The following is a 20631-nucleotide window of genomic DNA, read 5'->3' on the forward strand; positions in this document are numbered from 1 at the left end:
CGCAAAGCGGGTCCGGCGAGGCGCTGTGAAGGTCCCCTGATACAGACTCGCAGGGTCACAGGAGAGCGATCCTAGTCCAGGTAGGACGTGCACACAGCTTCCAGCTTCCACAAGGGTCCACTATATTAATTCATCATAATCCTTCTGGGACCTGGAGTAGCATGCTACTTGCAGAAAAAGCACTTTAACACCTCATCTGCGGTAGTAAGGTTCTGAGCTGGGATGGGGCAGTGAGATAAATAACGGTGATGGATCAAGCCCTGATCTTTGGACTGGGTAAGAGTGGTCTGTTTAACTCAGACACTCTGTTCATCACCACCCCCTTTTCTAAATCGTTTTTGGCCACTATAGGTGTGGCAGGGTATACTCAGACATGAGTCCCTTTCTCACTGCTCCATCAGGATTCAAGCAAGCCGGGCCGAAGAAGGCTGAAATGCCAGAAACCGGTCCCCGGTAGCTTGTCTCCTTTCTGGTGAAGAATTGGCTTGGTAGTTTAGTCTGCCCTGTTCCCATGATGCACTGGGCCAGGGACAGACTGATTTGCATATAGCCAGGTTCTGAGCTGGGATGGGGCAGTGAGATAAATAACGGTGATGGATCAAGCCCTGATCTTTGGACTGGGTAAGAGTGGTCTGTTTAACTCAGACACTCTGTTCATCACCACCCCCTTTTCTAAATCAAGTCCAGGGGCCGGCAGAGACAGAGAACCCCCCACCGCGGGTAAGGCTCGCTTCAGCAGTCTGAGGCTGCGAGCTGGACTGTTCCTTTTAAACTTTGCCCTGATTGTGGCTAGGAATAACGTGGTTGGGGGTTGGGGCACCAAGGCCTGTCCCGGTCTCCCGGCCTAACTGCGACCATACCGGGGGGGCAGCATTTCAGCTATAAGTACAGCGAGAGCATATTTACCCTAAAGCCCAATCTTTGAGGCAGCATTTCGGCTACATGTACAGCAGGGGCATATTGTCATTAAAAGCCCAACTTTTGAGGCTGCATTTCGGCTGTAAACACCAAAATTGGCCTAAACACGATCGAGGGGTGAGAGGGCCCGCGTGCCAGGGACAAGTTCCCATCCCCACACAGAACCCCTGCTTCCACACTGGACCCCAGGACAGGCGCTCTTTGACCAGGGGGCCATGTCTATAACGGGCTTCTCTTGCTACAGCACTATTACTTAAGCCCCTGCGCTTTCACAAAAGCAATTTCCCTTTCGCTGCATTCACATCTAAGATTCTCTTTCAGCATACTAAAGACCCTGCCCGCACCACCCCCTTGAAGCAGAGCTGCGTCCGTACCTCGTGTGCAAAGGTATCCTTCTCACGTCACTGTGGCAGAGCACAAGACCCACGCATGTTCACACATCTTCAGCAGAGTACTTATCCATTCCTCAAGCCCACTGAGGATCCCTTCTCCCTTCTCCCGTCACCAAAGCCACGCACCAGACACCCCCTTCAGGGGAGCACACGTTCCCTCTTCATGTCTACGTAGGGTCCCTGCTCCTGCCTTTATGCCTGTGCACAAGCTCCACCCAGGAATGTGCAATACCCGTCAGTAGATCGATTGCACATTCCCTGTTCACATCTGTCTGCGCAAACTTTATGATAGATAGTGGCTGTAGGCCATGACTGTTTGGAGTAGACTGAGATAGAAAGTGGCTGTGGGTCATGACTGGTTGGACTAGGCTGAGCGTATTAAATCATTGGGGGAGGAGGCACGTAAGCAAATGAGCTGTCAGCACCTCCACGGTGCCCCTGATGCTTCTTCACAAGTAATTTTTTAACTACATTGGCTCTTGGAATTTTGCTCTGTGTCTCTGTGTGTGTGTCTATGGCTGTGTGTGTGTGTGTGGGTGGCTCTGTGTGTGTGGCTCTGTGTGTGGCTCTGTGTGTGTGTGTGGCTCTGTGTGTGGGGCTGTGTGTGTGTGTGTGTTTGTGTGTGGCTCTGTGTGTGTGTGTCTCTGTGTGTGTGTGGCTGTGTGTGTGTGTGGCTCTGTGTGTGTGCCTCTCTGTGGGTGTGCCTCTCTGTGTGTGGCCCTGTGTGTGGCTCTGTCTGTGTGTGTGGCTCTGTGTGTGTGGCTGTGTGTGTGTGTGTGGATCTCTGTGTGTGTGTGGCTCTGTGTGTGTGTGGCTCTGTGTGTGTGTGTCTCTGTGTGTGTGTGGGTGGCTTTGTGTGTGTGTGTGGCTATTTGTGTGTGTTAGTGGCTCTGTGTGTGTGTGACTCTGTGTGTGTGTGTGGCTGTGTGTGTGTGGGTCTGTGGGCTCTGTGTGTGACATTTGCGAGAGATTATGCTATTGGCATCTGTTTTCAAAACCAGCACATAAATAAAATGTTGTCATTTACAATGCCAATAGTTCTAACTTTTGCAAAGGCGAGACCATTGCATTGTAAATTGGGGAAATGTAATACTTTTTTTTAATGTAATGGTATTTATATGTTAAATATTCGTTTAAATTGATTTTATATATGTAACATGAATTTATAAACCTGAAAAAGTTACTATTTTTTCCAATTAAATAATAAATATGTTTTTCAATTTTTTAACATTAAATTATATTCATTTATATTTTTAACTATTAATATTAATTAATATAATTTGCCAGTATTTCCCATGGACTTATATTTTAATTCCGGCCAATATTGTTTTTTATGGGAGGGTTTTAACTACCTGTGTTGTGCTGGAGTCCTTGGGTGGTGCTGGAGGTATTTCTATTTATTTCTATTTTGGGTCCATTCTTAGCTGTAGTAACTTTAGAAGTGTAGGTTGTGAATAGCAATGGGCTTATTCTCTTGTGGGCTGGTGTATGTCCCCACTAAACCCCTCCCCAACCTCCTCCAAACCCATCCTCATTCCTTACTAAATCCCTCATATTTACTTGTAAGTGTGTTCCTTTCTCCAGCCCCCCATATTTATTACTAAGGGCCCGATTCCGATCTCACTGGGAAAGCCCTGCGTCCGACTCGTGCCCATAGAGCTTCCCGACCGATTCGTGCTCCTGGGCTCGAGTGCCCGATTATGATGCGAACAGGCGCTGACGGACACAGGTCACTTGGAGCCCTATTGAAGTCTATGGGAGCCTGTTGTACGACGCGTATAGAGGCTCCCATTGATGAAAAAGGTATGTTGCGCACAAAGGCGCCCCCTGTGGTGGGAACGCGTCTGTGCCACCCACACCGTACACGCATGTATAGGGGGGACCCTTGGGTCCCCCCCTGTGATCAACTCGCAAGGCTACGGGTGAAGGGGGGTCCGCCGTGGACCCCTGAAGTCCGCTTCCAGGATCGTTTACGTCTCAGAGGCACCGACTTGATCCGGCTTTTCCGAATCATGCATCGTACTGGCTCGGTCAGAAATCGCCTCCATTGCACAGCACGGTTTGCTTATGGATGAGAAATACAGGGCGGTTCGGATCCGGAAACGATTCGGTCGGTGATTTTGCATTTTTCGCATCGTACTTGCTCGCTCGTACTGCTGTACGAGTGGGATGGAAAACACACATACGGCTCGTACTTTTTCTGGCCGGATCGCGTTCGGAGCCCTTCCGAGCGAGATCGGAATTGGCCCCTTGGTAGTAAACTTCAATGTGTGAGGTTCACACCATCGAAAGGATAGGAGAGGTGGAGGTAACTCTGGCAGGTTTGTGAACAGCATTGTAGTATTTTAGTAGTAATATTGTAGTACTGCTAAACATACAAATAATTGAAGTTTGTGAATAAGCCTTTATGTCTTATGTACCTATCTTTTTTTCACATGCCTACTTTTTCCTTTCTTCAAACCTACAAATATCTTGGTTCAAAGTGTTCCTCCGATTGACAAATAACATAGAATATGGGGCTTTTGTAAGACTCACCAGGACCCACTTGGTGCCTAGATTGTTGACTACAAGTTCATTTGCTTCAATGAGCTGATGGATTTCTTTATCGTCTCGGGAGAAGCGGTGCCCAAAAATCACTGAACAGATAACATTGGTTACTGAAAAGACAATCGGCTGAGTGGGATCCAGGCTTTTCCCTGTGGAAGAAAGAGGGAACGAGTCACTATGGACAGCTTTGGGATACACATCTTAAAATATGATGCAAAATAAGAATAAAACCATGGACAGGAATATTGTGAAGATTATTTCAGGCATTCTGTCTACTCCTTCATTGTTCTTCTTAACCAATAGCTGTTAGGGTGATTCCCTGGTTGTTTCAGTTGCATGAGCAACCAAGCAATATCAAATGTGAAGTTGCAAAGTCCCCACTAACTAAGAGAATAAGTACTTGGGTCTTGGATGGAAAGTAGGTAATGGAAGTCCCTTTGACTCTCCAGGCAACCTGGCTGAGTTACCAAGGCCTAGTTTAAAGGAGGTTGTGTGAAGGGTGAATTTAGATATAATACACCCCAATCATTATAGTTGAAATAATGATGAATATTGTACCAGAATTAGTTTGCATAAACTAATAACACTTTAATAATATTTTAGTTACATAAGGTACTTGTATCTTAAGAATAGTAACTGAACAACTCACAGCACAAAATAATACAAAACATGTTCTGGCAACATACATCACTCAGGTTACAAAGTACACTGTTATCATTTGCTAACTGGCTGCCAATACTGAGTCACTCATAATCAAAACAGGCCATTGGGGATCGTGTTCACTGTGTCGAAACATGGCAACTCCTAAAACCCTGTTCATAGTCACTAAGCAGTCATGAACAATATAAATTGCACCAAAGCACCCACATGGATCAGTTGGTGATCACTCTAGTTATTTCCAGGGATATTATATCAATGAGCAATACTTCAGAGCTCAAATTTCCTGCTACACAGACTTCTGCTTCTATGCATGTGCTGCCGGAAATCGACTACACTTTAAAATCTACAATCACATCATCCTTGACCTTAAAGTTGAACTATGACTCACTTTGGTCAGGAGCATCTTCAGAAGTCCATGCATTGCACACTGAGACATTCACTGTGGCTGAGCACATTTTTTGACAACACAGAGTCTGAGCTTACAAACCAAGGATTTGAAGGTACCAACCAAGTACCTTAATGTGCCAACCATGAAGGGGTCGCATAGTAAGGTTTGCATGATCGTTCCTACATTCATAAAATCTCACATTGATGTGACCTCCTTCCTATGAAGATATAACGTTTGTCAATTTCAGAAATCTTCCTCAGAGGATAACATTTACAGGAAAAAAAAAAATTTTAGGCAATTTGCCTGAACAAAACTTTTTGATGTGAGAATTGTCCTGCTACAATTCTCACATCAAAAAAAAAAAAAGTTATACCCAAAAGGGATACCACTGATCATGTTCGTAGAGTAATCTCCTTGCTGGATTGGGCTGAAGGTACAAACACATCAATGGGAGTAATTCTTTTAGATGCCGAGAAGGCGTTTGATCGAGTGGCCTGGCCCTATCTATGGGAATTACTTGCATTTAAGGGGTTTGGACCAAGTATGATTAGAGCATTGAAAGCTCTGTATAACACTCCTATATCATCCATCAAAATTGGAATAAATAAGTCGACCACCTTTCCAATCTGCCGTGGTACAAGGCAGGGGTGCCCTGCTTCTCTTTTGCTTTTTGCAATCTATATCGATGTTTTTCTAAACAAATTGAATCATGAATATGATATTACACCTGTAGTAGCAGCAGACATACACTATAGGGCACTCGCATATGCTGATGATGTGGTAGTCCTTACTACAGATATAAGTAAAGCTATCCCAAGGATAGAAGACCTGGCTAGTCGTTTTGGCGCCTTTTCGGGCTATAAATTAAATATGGCTAAGACACAAATCTTATGCACAGGTCTAAATCCCCCATTACATAACAACATAGTTTCCGTTGCAACATATCTGGGTATTAAGATCACATCGCCAGTTTCACAGATCCCAGAAATAAATATCTTGCCCATGATAAAGGAATCTAACACTCTACTAGAGCGCATTAACCATTTACATCTTTCTTTATATGGTAGAAATAATGTTTTGAAGATGATGATTCTCCCTAAGTTTTTATATCTATTTCGTTGTATTCCTTTAGAATTCTCTACGCTTATTTTTAAACAGCTGGAGAAAATGACAGGAAGATTCCTATGGGGGTATAAACGACCTCGTAGAGCCTATCAAAAAATGATAATTTCAAAAGATAGGGGGGGCTGGGGTACACCATATTTTTTTTATTATTACCTATCATCAGTATTGCAGTTCATCGCTCCCTTAATTGTCAGTGAAAAGGCTCCGATTCTAGATTCTCACTCTCCATCTATTTACGAATTGGTTCTAGGGACAGAGGCCAAGGGTTGTTTACTAAAATTTGTCGAGCCCAGCTATTACAAAAAAACAAAATTTAAAATTGTTAAAGCTGCTTTTAGGGCCTGGAAATCCATCAAGCGAATTTTTGACATCCCCAGAATCACGAGATACACCCCTTGACCTCCTTTCATATTTTCCCATTTGTGGGTATAGATAGTACTGGGAGAAGATGGCATAACCTTGGCATTACCCAGTTTGGGGATCTCTTACAGAATAATAAACTTAAGTCATTTACCGAACTTCAAATAAAATATAAACTTACCAATGCTGATTATTTTAAATACTTACAGTGGCATAGTTACTTTTATACACTATCAGAACGGGAACGAACGTCGCTACAACGAATTTTTTTGATTGACTCTTTGTATCAAAGAAGGAAAATTGGTTATTTTTACAATCAGTTGATATCAAAACAACCAGATGATATTTTGTTTAGGCAAAATTTATGGGTGGAGAAACTAGGTTCAAACTCAATTAAAATGGAAGAATCTATCCACTTGGCTAATTCCATCTTGCTTTCGGGTAGGAGTAGAACTCAACACTATATGGTGTTATATGATCTTTATTACTCACCAGCCAAAATCTCTAAATGGGGTTCCTCAGTTGGTCCTGCTTGTAGTATGATGTGGCTTACATGCAGCTGACTCTGTACATATGTTTTTTTCATGCCCACATTTAAGTAGAATCTTATTAGAAATGCAACATTTTCTTTCTTTGATACTTGGAATACCTGTAATACTTACGTCCGAACTTGTTCTGATAGGAATTTCTGACATATCTATGATAGATGACCATAAAAAACTGTTATTTATTTCTGTTGGGATCTTTCGCTCCTGTGTGACGCAAGACTGGATTAGCCCAGACCCACCCTCTTTTGTTTCCTGGCAAGGTCGCTTGTTGGCAAGATATATTATGGAGCGAGCAATATATAGGACAAAAGGCAGTAAAAGGAGGAGAATGGGAATCAAAATTTGGGAACCGATAGAGCGATGGATGGAGGGAGGAACTGGTTAAGTAGGCCAGTTTATCAATGTTATTCATTAACAGTGTTGTGTACTGTACATATAATCTTTGCTGTATATATGAAGGATTCTTTAATGTTTTTCTTTAATTAGTATTATGTTTTTATCTTCTTTTCGTGCTGTGAACAGTATTTGCTTGTAAACCTGATCAACTCGCAATAAAACATTTAAAACAAAAAAAACAAAAAAAAAAGAATTGTCCTGCTACTTTAAACTTTTTTTCTAGGGTTTACCCTGTGAAAATCTACTTGTAACTCATTTTAGATTTTGCAATCATTGTGATGCTCTGAAAAAAATCTAAAAAAAAAAATTGAAACACTAATTCGGAGAAGTCATACAATTTTCAAACTGCTAACTACAATCTTCATTGGAAATAAGTGAAATTAATTTGTGCCAGATATATATCACCAAAATATGTTTTTTTTAAATGTAAGAAACCTCCTAGAAAACAGTGTTATTAACTTATTTATATAAATGATGGGAATGTTGTAAGCACCAATATGGATCAAAAGTACTAAATAAATGTAATGATCAACCAGGCCTTAGAAACATCTAGAGATTATCTATGGGGCTATTCAGAATACAATTATTTTTAAATTCTGCAATGTTGTGATGTAAAGGTCCTCTGCATGGTAAAAGGCGTGTACCCCTGCCCTGAGTGCCCATCTTTACTGTTGTCTGGATCTTTAATGCTGATGTTTTGCTTATGGATGAGATATATCAATGACGTCTTCCTGATCTGAACCGGTAGTGAAGACACACTGAAAGACTTCTCTATCTGGTTGAATGGGAGAACCAATGACATCCAATTTACCATTACGTCTAGCAGGTCCTCCATCAGTTTCTTGAACCTGAATCTACAAATAGAAGAAGGAATGAATTCACCAGCCTATACAGAAAGCCAACCGTGCGCAAACACCTTGCTCAAATACAACTCTAACCATCCCAGGAGCCTTTGTGTCAATTTGCCATATGGGCAATTTTTACGCCAACGGCGTAATTGCTCACACAGATCAGACTATTTTAAAGAGTCATAGATTTTTATACAATGACTGAAAGACAGAGGCTATCCACAAGGCCTCTTAAAATGTGCCAAGAAGAGAGCTTTGTTTTGCCCACACCAGGCACTGCTTGATGTCAAACCCAAGACTGATCAAGGTGACAAGATCGTGTGTGTCAGAACCTATAATCCGAAAAGTCAAGAAATCAAAAAAATAATAAAGAAATACTGGGGCCTAGCCGCATCAGAGATTGGGATCACAGAAGAACCATTTAAATGTGGACGAAACATCAGAGACATTGTAGTCAGTGCATATCTGGAAATGCCAAAACCACCTGACTTAAGAACACAACTCAGTTTACCCCCAATAACTGGCCATCACAAATGTGGACAATGTAGGAGTTGGCCCCTTACTATTGAGGGAAACAGTTTTTCACACAATAATCCTACGTACACACTATCTCATTTCACTAACTGCAACAGTACCAATGTAATATATGCCATCAAATGCCCCTGTGACAAACTATATGTGGGACAAACTACACAAAAGATAAAAAGCAGGATCCTACAGCACATTAGTCGGATTAGATGCCACACTCAAGGGGCACCATTGGTTGATCATTTTGTCAATTCCTACATTCACCCAGAAAGCATCAGATGGACTGGGCTTGAAAAGGTACATTTACACCCTGGGGGTGGTAACCGTTCCGCTTCACTCAATCTAAAAGAATGCAAGTGGATCCATCTACTCAATACAGTGACTTGCGGATTGAACAAACTGGAGGAGACCAACAAACAGATGGGCCAACTTAGGAACAGATGATATTTGTCTCATTCCATTCCCTGTGAGTAATGTACCGGCTGGGACTAGGTACCTTCCAAGGTTTTTTGTACCACTTTGGTAGCCATGTATTTACTGACACATGGCACCCGCCACCATCCCCCCAGATCATTGCAATCCAACGCATACTGATGTCTACCCCACTAGGTTATTTTTTCACACCATAACATTCTTCCAAAAGTCTAGATTTAGCGCCAATGCGCGTCATTGTATATGTGTGGGGTTTTGGCCCTTGACATACTGTGTGATTCAGACACAATACTTTATTAATTTTTATTATACCTTGCAAATAGAAATGTGCTTTTTTTGCCATGTTCTAACATATATGATACTGATGTACCCAATAGACCAATGTCTATATTTTACACAGCACCATGGTGTTTCATTTTCAAAGTGTATTTAGAAGTGTTTATGCATGTTCCCATTGAAATGACCATACCACGATGCGCTTAAAATCATCTGTAGTCCAAGTTTGCCAGATGAGACAACAATTGTAACAATGTATGAGCTGGTCCCGCTTGCATAATAGATCGTAAAATAGCTATTGACATGTTGTTTCAAGTTTAGAAACACACCAGTAGTTATTTCAAACATGGCTGTTTTCTGTGCTCACTCCCAGTTACCTGCTGGTTTTAGCTGCTGCACGCCACGTAAGACGCAGCAAGTAGTACATATTTTTGGCACGCCAAGTTCCACGGACCCAGAATCATTTCAAGGATCTCTGCCACCAGTCAGCCACCACAATGTACGTGTCCTGGAAAGCTCTGCCCTATCCAGTTTCATACTCATTTGACATGAAAATTATGACCTTTCCTTTCATCCCTTTTCCATAGCCAAATGCAGCCCTGATTTATTACAAAGTGGCGCTTGGCTTGACTAACACGTCTACTAGGTGAAGAATTCTCATTTCTAGCAGTACACTAAGGATTGTTTGTCACTCGACGGATACTTCTATGATCCACAAGGTATGTGCCTTTTTCGCCCCAGTGTAATTAATTTAGTCACGATTGGGCAACACTGTCTAAGACCCGATGTTCCTTCTTTTTCCCTAGTTACAATGCAGCCTTGAGCTTTCATTACGATGCACTCTGTCTCCTTGCGTTTTGGCATGGATTGCATTTGCCACTCCAGGTATGTCCCTCTTTGTGATGATATGCCTCCATGCTGTTACTTTCACTTCGAAACATGCAGTAAGGCCCCATTCTATTTTTTTAGCAGCACATAACTCATCGCTCCCTTGACTGTTTACTGCGGACTTGGCTGAGAAACTTTGAGCAGCTTGGAATCCCTCAGTCACTTGTAATTCATCTACAGGTATGCTGCGCTTAACCACTCTTGGCCTTTACACTCATAGTTTTCGTGTATATCATCCAAGGGACCTACAATCATGTTCCTTCTCCAATTGTTTTTCATAATTACCCTAGGATACCCAGACTTTTCATTAATTGGACTGTACCCTTGAATTACTCTCCCCAAGGCTTTGGGGTTGAGGTTCACCTACACCGTAGAAATCTCAAGATTATCGTTGAGTGCAATGTTCACACCCCTTTTTTAACGTTTTATTCTTAATGATCCTTAGACACTTGAACACCACTCTTATTCTAGTCTTTTTTTCAACAGGTCGTCCTTTTTGTTTATTTGTCCTGAAGAAGACTCACGTTGACAACTTCAATTAATGCATATTCTCAGGGTCGAAACGTCGACAGCTTCTTTGTCCATACATTAGGAGACCTAACAGATTAATTCATGTAATTCACTTATCAAGCTAGGGTGACCTTTATCAATATAATTGGACCTTGTTTTCTCAGTATCTGTCTGTGAAATTAGTTGTACTGTAATTGTTCACCTTCTTGTATAATACATAAATGTTATTACTTTATCACTTCACTCACCATGTCACTATAATCAGGTTCACATGTGCCATTAATTGATTAAGTTATCGAACACCCTTTATGTCTTGATCATTTTTGTCTTTGTTTCAAATTTTTGCAAATATGAAGTAAAATACCTTTTCTAATGAGATTTATTTGTTTTTTCTCTATTGTGTTCAAGTGCACGTTGTATTTCAATTACGTAATTTGCATTGTGTATTGAAAACCACAAAGAAATTGTTTGACCCGACAGAACCCATTTTTATATGTATCATACATGCCCAGGTTCTGAGGGATACTGGGTTACCCCATTGCTTTAGATATTGTTTTGTTGTCATGGGCAAAGAAGGATCATGCATGTGCCTTCCTGTGATTAGGACTAGGGGCCAAGTTCTTCTAGTCTCCCTTCTAGATGAGGGATATCACCCAGGGAAACCAAGACCACCTGTCCTGGAGCCTAGAGCACCAGTGCCTGCCTGTTCGCCAAGACCATGGTGCTCTGCGAGGTCCAGTTGGGAGTGTTGCAGAGAGGACTCCCTGTGTGAGGAGGTAGGATATGGCTGTGCATTGATTGGCTCATTGCCCATGTGTAGGATTGATTCGGCAACCCCAGGATGCCAGGAGAGGCCAGCTGTGAAATGACCTGTGCATCGAGCACCGTGCAGAGACCACCAAGCCCGTACCACCTCTTTACGGTGACGCTGTATGCCCGACAGAGCCATTGTTGATATGATTCTGAGACAAGCACATCAAGACTTGTGGGGGGTCCACTGTGGTGTGGATTATTGCACCATAGTTTTCTGCGCTTTGTCCTTAAAGTACCATGGCCCAACGCTGCCAGGGGTTTGGGCTGCTGCCAAGGAAAAGACTGAGGCTGCGAAGAGCGAGTCGAGCCAGCACACGTAGATATGCTCCTAACTGACAACTGAGGACTGCAGAGGATGCTGAGGAAGACGTCTCACGATCGCCGTTGTCAGGTCAGGAGCTGGAAGATGGAATCTCCCCCTCCCCACCCCCACCTCCACCTTGTGGGGCATATTGACTTACCACTTCGTCGCAGGCTGGGAGCAACTCCGTTCACTGGAGGAAGTAAACAGCACAGCTCAGGAGAGAGCCAGTTCCTTCTGGGTGTTGCCGCATGTACCTCAAGCAGCTCTACTTTTCTGAACAGGACCAGCGCTTGTGATTGCCTGCAGTCAGCTCTGAGTGGTTCTGAGATGCAGGAGTGGGTAACACTTGAATTGAGCCTTTTGGTTCCTGGGGTCCTCGCTTATGAAGGTGCTGCGGCACCATAGACACTATTGACTAATTCCTAATAGAGTCAAAGTTGAACTCTTTAGTACAGCCGACTAGCGGGCATTCCCTGTTTGCGGCCACCAATGAAAAGGTAATAACCCTGACCACATTGCCCCAGTGCACTTTTGGGAATCCCTTGGTGAACTGGGTGAATATAAGATAGGCTTCTGCAGGCATATCATGAATAAAGGTATCTGTGATGACACATGAGAAGCTGCTCAAATATTGGAGAGATATTGTTTTCTGCCGTTACGGGTTGAGCACGCCATTATAGGCCGTGTGTACAAATTCCTGCAAGAAAGGAGTTGGGTATTTATGTTTGGTTAGCAGAATATATATAATAAGTGAACTCTAGTTAAAGGATGACATTTTAGGTAGGGAAGAACCTTGGTAGAAGGTTAACTCGTTGTTGGTCTATATCAGATTCTTAGAGGTACTCAATGAAAAAGAGGAAATGTGTTAGTAACATAGAAATGATAAGGGAGAATCAAACCTTCTAGATTTGGCTACAATATTATTACAGAGGTAAGACATTAAAATGTTTCCTCATTTAAAGAGTTATTGCTCTGGAAAGTAGCCACCACCAGGTGTGAGGTCAAGGAGCAGTATCTTAGGAACAAAAACGAGAAATGTTTATCTGTTGCAGGATAAGATAATTTGTCACTATGGCCCAGGAATGTTTGATGAAATGAAAAAATAGAAGAGGACGTGGCGGAGGATCCAAAGGGTGAAACAAAGTTCATCCAAGACCAAAAGACTGGTGGGTTTTGGGTTATGTTTCTTAGTATTGCCTTACCAAACTGAAGAAGTCGTTGGGGTCAGAAGTGAGCAATGTTCTACTGTTATTGACAAAAATTGTCTGACACCAGAATTAAATCCAATGATGCCTAAATAGATGAATAAACCAACCAATGATCCATAGAAGGGTTTAAAAATGGCAATTACGATGCACCAAGATAAGCTCCTGGATGTGACTGGTCTGTGTTTTCATAAGAGTGAAAAACTAATAAATGTTTATTTGGTGATAGTATATATTGATGAGGCTTATTTGACCAGCCTGTGAAAACCATGGTATGCAATGATTCTTAATTGCTTCAAATGTCTATGGGCCAGTCACATTAGAGTAACTGAAGTAAAGTGTCCCTCTAATGTTGAAATATGGCAATACCAATTTTTATTATCTTAGAAGCGGCACTGAAGCATCAAATAATTTACCTCTCTGCATGGTGAAAAACTCCACCAAGGATTGCGCCTCCTCCTGGATCCGCGCTTCTAGACTTTTCTTCCCAAGTCCCAAGTTCCTTAGGACTTTTACACCAAAGCGTCTCTGCTGCTTCCAGTTGTGTCCAGAAGAAAATACAACTCCTAAGGAATTAATGGTATGGTTTTTTTTTGTAATTACCTCTATAGTAAATATTTGGCATGTTCATCTTTTATGTCTGGCTGAAAAATGCTTTCTCCATTTCTACCAATTTTTTACCTGTACAAGTAACTGTGCTCTTTCCAAAATGCTACAAAAAAAGACTCCTGTGTCATCGACTTTCATTTTAAGGTGCAAACATTATGCCCCATCACTCTGCCCCTCAGTCTTCTGTATCAGACCCCACTTGCAGTTGAAAAATAAATTAAGTATCACTTGATGAAGTGATGTGCTGGGGGATCCACAGTCACTTCCCTTTCTTTCACTTCCAGGAATCCTTTTAACCATACTTGATTTACTCAAGTGCTAACACATAGGGCCATATGTATAATCACATTTTTCCATAGAAACAGAATGGGTAAAACTCTTTGATACATCTTGCCCTTAGATTCCTATTGTTTCACTGGCTCGATTTGCACCACATCTGAGCTCTGGTTGGTTTCTGTGGCTAGATCATTTTTCAGGCCCTCCTAGCATAGCACAACTGCCTGCACCATCAGTCGCCATCTCACAATGCAGAAGCTTAGACAGGCTGTAGCAGAGATTGGTATCATGCTGGAAAAGGAGACCACACATAGGGTATCCTTAGAGGCAGACAGCTACACATAGTGCACAGGTATGGCAGAAGCACTGCATGGTGTAACTAGCGCACACTATACACAAGTTGTTCTAGTTCTTCACCATCTGTGCTAGCATTGTTGCACCACCCTTTGTAGAGTCAAAATATCGAGATTTTAACATCGACTAGACATAATATCGAGTAAAAAATATAGAATGGACATAATATCGACTAGACATAATATAGACTACCAAAATATCGACTAGAAAATTTTAATATCGAATAGAATGGACATAATAGCGAATCAAAAATATAGAATGGACATAATATCGACTAGACATAATATAGACAACAAAAATATCGAATTGAGGGTAATTTAATATAAATTTTTCTTTTTTTTGTAATATAATTCTGTAGCGGGTTGTGGGTTTATAAGGGAATAGGGTGGGAAGTAATTTAATTATAATTATTAAATATGGTATTTTATTTATTGTTATTTATTTAGAATTATTGTTAATTATTAATTGGTAATTAATTAAAATATAATTGGTAAATAATTTTAATTGATTAATTGATAAATATGTTAATTTTAGTAATTTATTTTCTGTAGCGGGTTGTGGGTTTATAGGGGAATAGGGTTGGAAGTAATTTCATTTTAATTCATTTAAATATGTTATTTTATTTATTGTTATTTATTTAGAATGATTTGTTAATTAATTATTAATTGGTAATTAATTAAAATATAATTCGTAATTAATTTTAATTGATTAATTGATAAATATGTTAATTTTAGTAATTTATTTTCTATAGCGGGTTGTGGGTTTACAGGGGAATAGGGTGGGAAGTAATTTTATTATAATTAATTAAATATGTAATTTAATTTTGGGGTATTTATTTAGAATTAATTGTTAAATAAATAATAATTGGCAATTAATTAAAATATAATTGGTAATACATTTTAATTGATTAATTGATAATTATGGTAATTTTTGTCATTTATTTTCTGTAGCAGGTTGTGGGTTTATAGGGGAATAGGGTGGGAAGTGATTTAATTATAATTATTTAAATATGTCAATTTAATTATTGGTATTTATTTAGAATTAATCGTAAATTAATTATTAAGTTGTACTTAATTAAAATATATTTTGAAATTTATTGTAATTGATTAATTGATAATTATGTTAATTTTATTAAATTAAGTTCTGTAGTGTGTTGTGTGTTTTAGGGGAATAGCTTGTGAAGTAATTTAATTGTAAGTAATTACATGTTTTAATAAATAATTTATTGAGTTAATTTCTTAAAATTCTTTTAAATTGTTAATTATTTTATTTTTAATAGGTAAATAATTATTATTAGTAGATAATTTTTATTATTAAATAATTTGTATTTGTATTTTAAATTGATTATTTAATATATTTTACACAATTGTAAAATATTTTAATTAATTTAAAATTGGTGTTACTATTTATATTTAAATAATATGTATTTACTTGCCCTACTATTGCACTCACTGTAGTTGGAATAGTAATTTTACCCCGAAGCTATCCAACGCTTTCCCTACTGTTGCACTCACTGGAGTTGGAATAGTAATTTTTACCCCTACGCTATCCAACGCTTTCCCAACTGTTGCATTCACTGGAGTGGGAATAGTAAATTTTACCCCTACGCTATCCAACGCTTTCCCTACTGTTGCACTCACTGGAGTGGGATTAGTAATTTTTAGCCCTACGCTATCCAACGCTTTCCCTACTGTTGCACTCACTGGAGTGGGAATAGTAAATTTTACCCCTACGCTATCCAACGCTTACCTTACTGTTGCACTCACTGGAGTGGGAATAATAATTTTTAACCCTACGCTATCCAACGCTTTCCCTACTGTTGCACTCCTTGGAATGGTAATAGTAATGTTTACCCCTACACCATCCAATATTTTCCCTACTGTTGCACTCTCTGGAGTTGGAATAGCAATTTTTACTCCTACGCTATCCAACGCTTACCCTACTGTTACACTCACTGGAGTTGGAATAATAATTTTTACCCCTACGCTATCCAATGCCTTCACTACTGTTGCACTCACTGGAGTGGGAATAGTAATTTTTACCCCTACGCTATCCAACGCTTTTCCTACTGTTGCACTCACTGGAGTGGGAATAGTAATTTTTACCCCTACGCTATCCAACGATTTCCCTTCTGTTGCACTCTCTGGAGTGGTAATAGTAGTTTTTACTACTACGCTATCCAATGTTTTCCCTACTGTTGCACTCTCTGGAGGGCTAATGGTATTTTTTACCCCTACGCTATCCAATGTTTTCCCTACTGTTGCACTCTCTGGAGTTGGAATAGTACATTTTACTCTTACGCTATCCAAAGCTTACCCTACTGTTACACTTGCTGGAGTTGGAATAGTAATTTAAACCCCTACGCTGTCCAATGCTTTCCCTACTGTTGCACTCACTGGAGTGGGAATAGTAATTTTTACCTCTACGCTATCCAACACTTTCCCTACTGTTGCACTCTCTGGAGTGGTAATAGTAATTTTTACCCCTACGCTATCCAGTGTTTTCCCTACTGTTGCACTCGCTGGAGTGGGAATAGTAATTTTAACCCTACGCTATCCAACGCTTTCCCTACTGTTGCACTCACTGGAGTGGGAATAGTAATTTTTACCCCTACGCTATCCAACGCTTTTCCTACTGTTGCACTCACTGGAGTTGGAATAGTAATTCTAACCCCTACGCTATCCAACGCTTTCCCTACTGTTGCACTCTCTGGAGTGGGAATAGTATTTTTTACCCCTACGCTATCCAATGCTTTCCCTACTAAGTAAATGTAAGTAACCCTTTCGCTATCCTACGGTAAACAATTGTATATGTTTTGTAAATAATATGTATATATATGTTAGAACACAACAAAATGTTGTTATCTATGACCAATTTTTGCCTAAAAAATAACTATTTTATGTTCCTCAATCAACACTATCAGCAGGTCAGGGGTGTTGCCAAGGGGGCCTGTTTCTCTCCCAGTTACGCCTGTTTGCACATGGGCTACTGGGAGAGGCAGGTCCTCTTTGGTGACCACCGTGACATCTGCAACAGTCATATTATACGATGGTATAGGTACATCGATGATATATTTTTGATTTGGCGAGGAACATGTGAGGAGGCAGTTAACTTTGTTGAAACTCTGAATTGTAATGCTTCTAACGTAGCATTATTAAAACACAAGAAAGTCCCTAGTTGTCGGGGGGTACCCTCTGTCACGGCCCCTTGATCTCAAAGGACCTACCTCGACCTAAACAACATTGTTATGTCTCACCTAGTCCTTCATTTCAACCGGACCACAATTAATAGACAGACCAAAAAAAACCCAATCAGTTAGATACTCGAGGTCAACAAAACACACTTGAAATTAAAAATATATAAGTCCTGTGGCATTCAAAAAAGATTTTCTATATTTGTATGTGTTAAAAACAGTAGTTTATTAAAATGTTATCGTATTACAGTACATCACATATTACATAGTCATACAAAAACAATATTATAAAAACCAAAGAGTCTAACGTAGCATTCACATCAGACATTAGTTAGTCACAGGCACACTTCTTGGACATCACGGTAGAGATTAAAGAGGAAAAGTTGGAAACAAAACTGTACAGAAAGCCCACTGCGGGCAATACGGTACTCCATGCCGACAGCCACCATCCAGCACACTTGATCAGGAGTATCCCCTATGGGGAAATGATCCGGATCAGGTGGATTTGTAGCACAAACCACCTGTGCGAGGTGGCCCAGGCAGCAAGCAAAGATAGATTTCTAGGTAGAGGGTACAGTGAGGCCATAATAAATACAGCTATTAACAAGGCAAATGCATTGTCACGTGACGCCGCACCAGTCCACAAGAAAGCCCACAAACCCATTGATACCAATACACACCAACCAACCAGACTCATTTGGACCTACAACAGGCAGCATGGGTCACTAAGGAAAATAGTGAACAAACACTGGAACTTAATCCGGTTTGATCCAGTATTCGGGGAACATATGCCCAACAAACTGGATATCACCTTCAGGAAGGCTTATTCTATGCAGGATGCCTCAGTTAAATCTAGTCCTGAGGTGATTCCTCCCAAAAACTGGATGGCATCCAGTAAGGGATTTCGAAAGTGTTCCAGTTGCAAGGCATGTTCACATGGCATCAGTAAAACTGAGTTTATGACAGCATTTTCATTGGTGCCTCGCAAGATCAACAAACAACTGACTTGCAAGAGTGAGTACATGGTGTATGTGCTGGAGTGTCCGTGCGGCCTGCAATATATTGGTAGTACCAAATTGCAGGTTCACAAGAGGATACTCCAGCACATAAGGGCAATCAACACCAATGACGCCACATACCCAGTTGCCAGGCATTTTAAGGAGTGCCACAATAACAACAGTGGACTCCTTAGATATGATACAGTGGGTCCCCTGAGGAGAGGTGGCAATAGGGAGGGTATCCTGAGAGCATCAGAAACTAGATATATTCTACAAAATGGACAGTAAGACACCGCGGGGCCTCAACTCTACGGAAGATTTCCATACTTGCCTATAATAACCAAGAGTTTGGGGTTTATTTTGTCCAAGTACCTGTGACGTGCAAAAGGCTAGTGTATTGCTCTTCCGTTGTTGTTCCAATTTTTTGGACCAGACCAATTATATATGTATTTCCAGCTAGGTTGGTCAGTGGCAAAATTGCCCTTGTTGAAGTTCATATAAAATATGTGTCACCTCAAGTATATGCTATAGGTTAGGAGTAACCTATACAAAACATCTGGCATTACTTGCTTTTCTAATATTGTTCACAAAAAACAATTTCAATTTACTTAGTTTTTTTCACTTTTTACTTTAATCTGGTTGCCATTAGTTGAACTAGATGTTGTATTTCAAAAGGTGTTTACTGGTTGTTAGTATGGTAAAGATTCGATAGACAATATAAGGAAAGAACATACTTAAAAGGGGTGTGTGATCAGATTTGAAAAACCTCTTGGTCCACCCGAATATCAATAATCATATAACATACAAACATCAACCAAACGTTTATACTATATATAAAATCAATTATATGGTGGTTTTTATCCGAATATTTTTTCAATTATTTATTTTGTAAATAATAATATTATAACCCTTTTTGTTATTGAGTATTTTACATCAATTTTGTATAGGATGAATATTATTGGATTTAACCAATGTATGAGTTAAAGTGAATGCTATGCACTTTTGGGGACTATCCCACTATGCGTTTGGAATTAGTATGTTTTCCATGTCTATTACTACATTCTGCAACTTTTCTGATTGGTCAGCCAATGAAATGCACCAGTTTTCGCGCACTTGCACTTTAAAAATTGCCTTCTTCCTCCATAGCGTCATGTGACCAAGGCCTCTGTGTAGGCCGAAACGTTATGCTGGCGAGTTGCGATAAATAAAAAATCTCACTTGCACCTTGGGTCTTCCGTTCCTTCTTCCTGGTTGCGTTCGAAACTGAGGGACAGGCTGTTGGTTTCGAGCAAGCAGGCATATATATATATATATATATATATATATATATATATATATATATATATATATATTAAAAATATATCTATTTTTTAAAGTTACATTCATTATTTCTCAATTTTACGTTTAAGTATTTTAAATATGTTTAAATTAATTAAATTTATTATTATATTACTTTTAATTTACTTTTAAGACATTTAAAAAATTCGATATTTTGACAGTCTATATTTTTTACACTCAATATTTTGGAGTCGATATTTTTGTACTTACCTGTTTGAAGATAGGAAGTCGATATTTTTGCAGTCGATATTTTGACCTCGATATTTTGTCCTCTCGATATTTTGTCTGTCGATGTTATGTCAGTGATCCGCACCACCCATCCATACATCAATCCTTTCATTTACTAAGATTCACAAATATTTTTTTCCATCAGTAGGAATAACTCAGGAGTAATTCCCACCATTTTACAGAAAGTTCACTGTGTGAATTGGTTATGTGGATCAATGTTACAGTCATAATGATCAGCAAAACGTAGGCAGAAGACATGCAACAAATGAACTACAACTGTACATGTGTACAAGGCATTGAGTTACCATTCCCGAAAGCAGAATGGTATGGTAGCAGATAGATAACTGCATTAAATGTTGAGGTAATCCATCAGTTCATCTCCCAGTGAATGTCATGTCCTTCTCACTCCTCTCTTTGCCTTCTGATAGCCTAAGAGCTCAGTGAGTGGCTTAGTGAGTAAAACTCTTGATACTGCCGATCACACACTCTGTCCCTGG

General features: G+C 40.1%; 1 protein-coding gene across 6 annotated transcripts in view; it reads right to left on the minus strand.

Annotated features, from left to right (window-relative positions):
- The window catches only part of LOC147684121 (cytochrome P450 2J2-like), an 80300-nt gene that overhangs the window by 52963 nt on the left and 6706 nt on the right, over positions 1-20631 (minus strand). For 4 of the 6 annotated variants that reach the window (XM_086944493.1, XM_086944494.1, XM_086944491.1 and 1 more), the window contains 2 exons: positions 13555-13704; positions 3846-4006 (listed from right to left, as the gene is read on the minus strand). In XM_086944493.1, coding sequence (XP_086800619.1) covers positions 3846-4006; positions 13555-13564 — 171 coding nt within the window. In that variant the 5' untranslated portion in view covers positions 13565-13704. The remainder of the gene's footprint in view (positions 1-3845; positions 4007-13554; positions 13705-20631) is intronic. The other 2 variants (XM_086944492.1, XM_086944490.1) reach the window with 1 other exon arrangement.

This window comes from Lissotriton vulgaris, chromosome 11 (assembly GCF_964263255.1).
Source record: "Lissotriton vulgaris chromosome 11, aLisVul1.2, whole genome shotgun sequence".
Lineage (NCBI taxonomy): Eukaryota > Metazoa > Chordata > Amphibia > Caudata > Salamandridae > Lissotriton > Lissotriton vulgaris.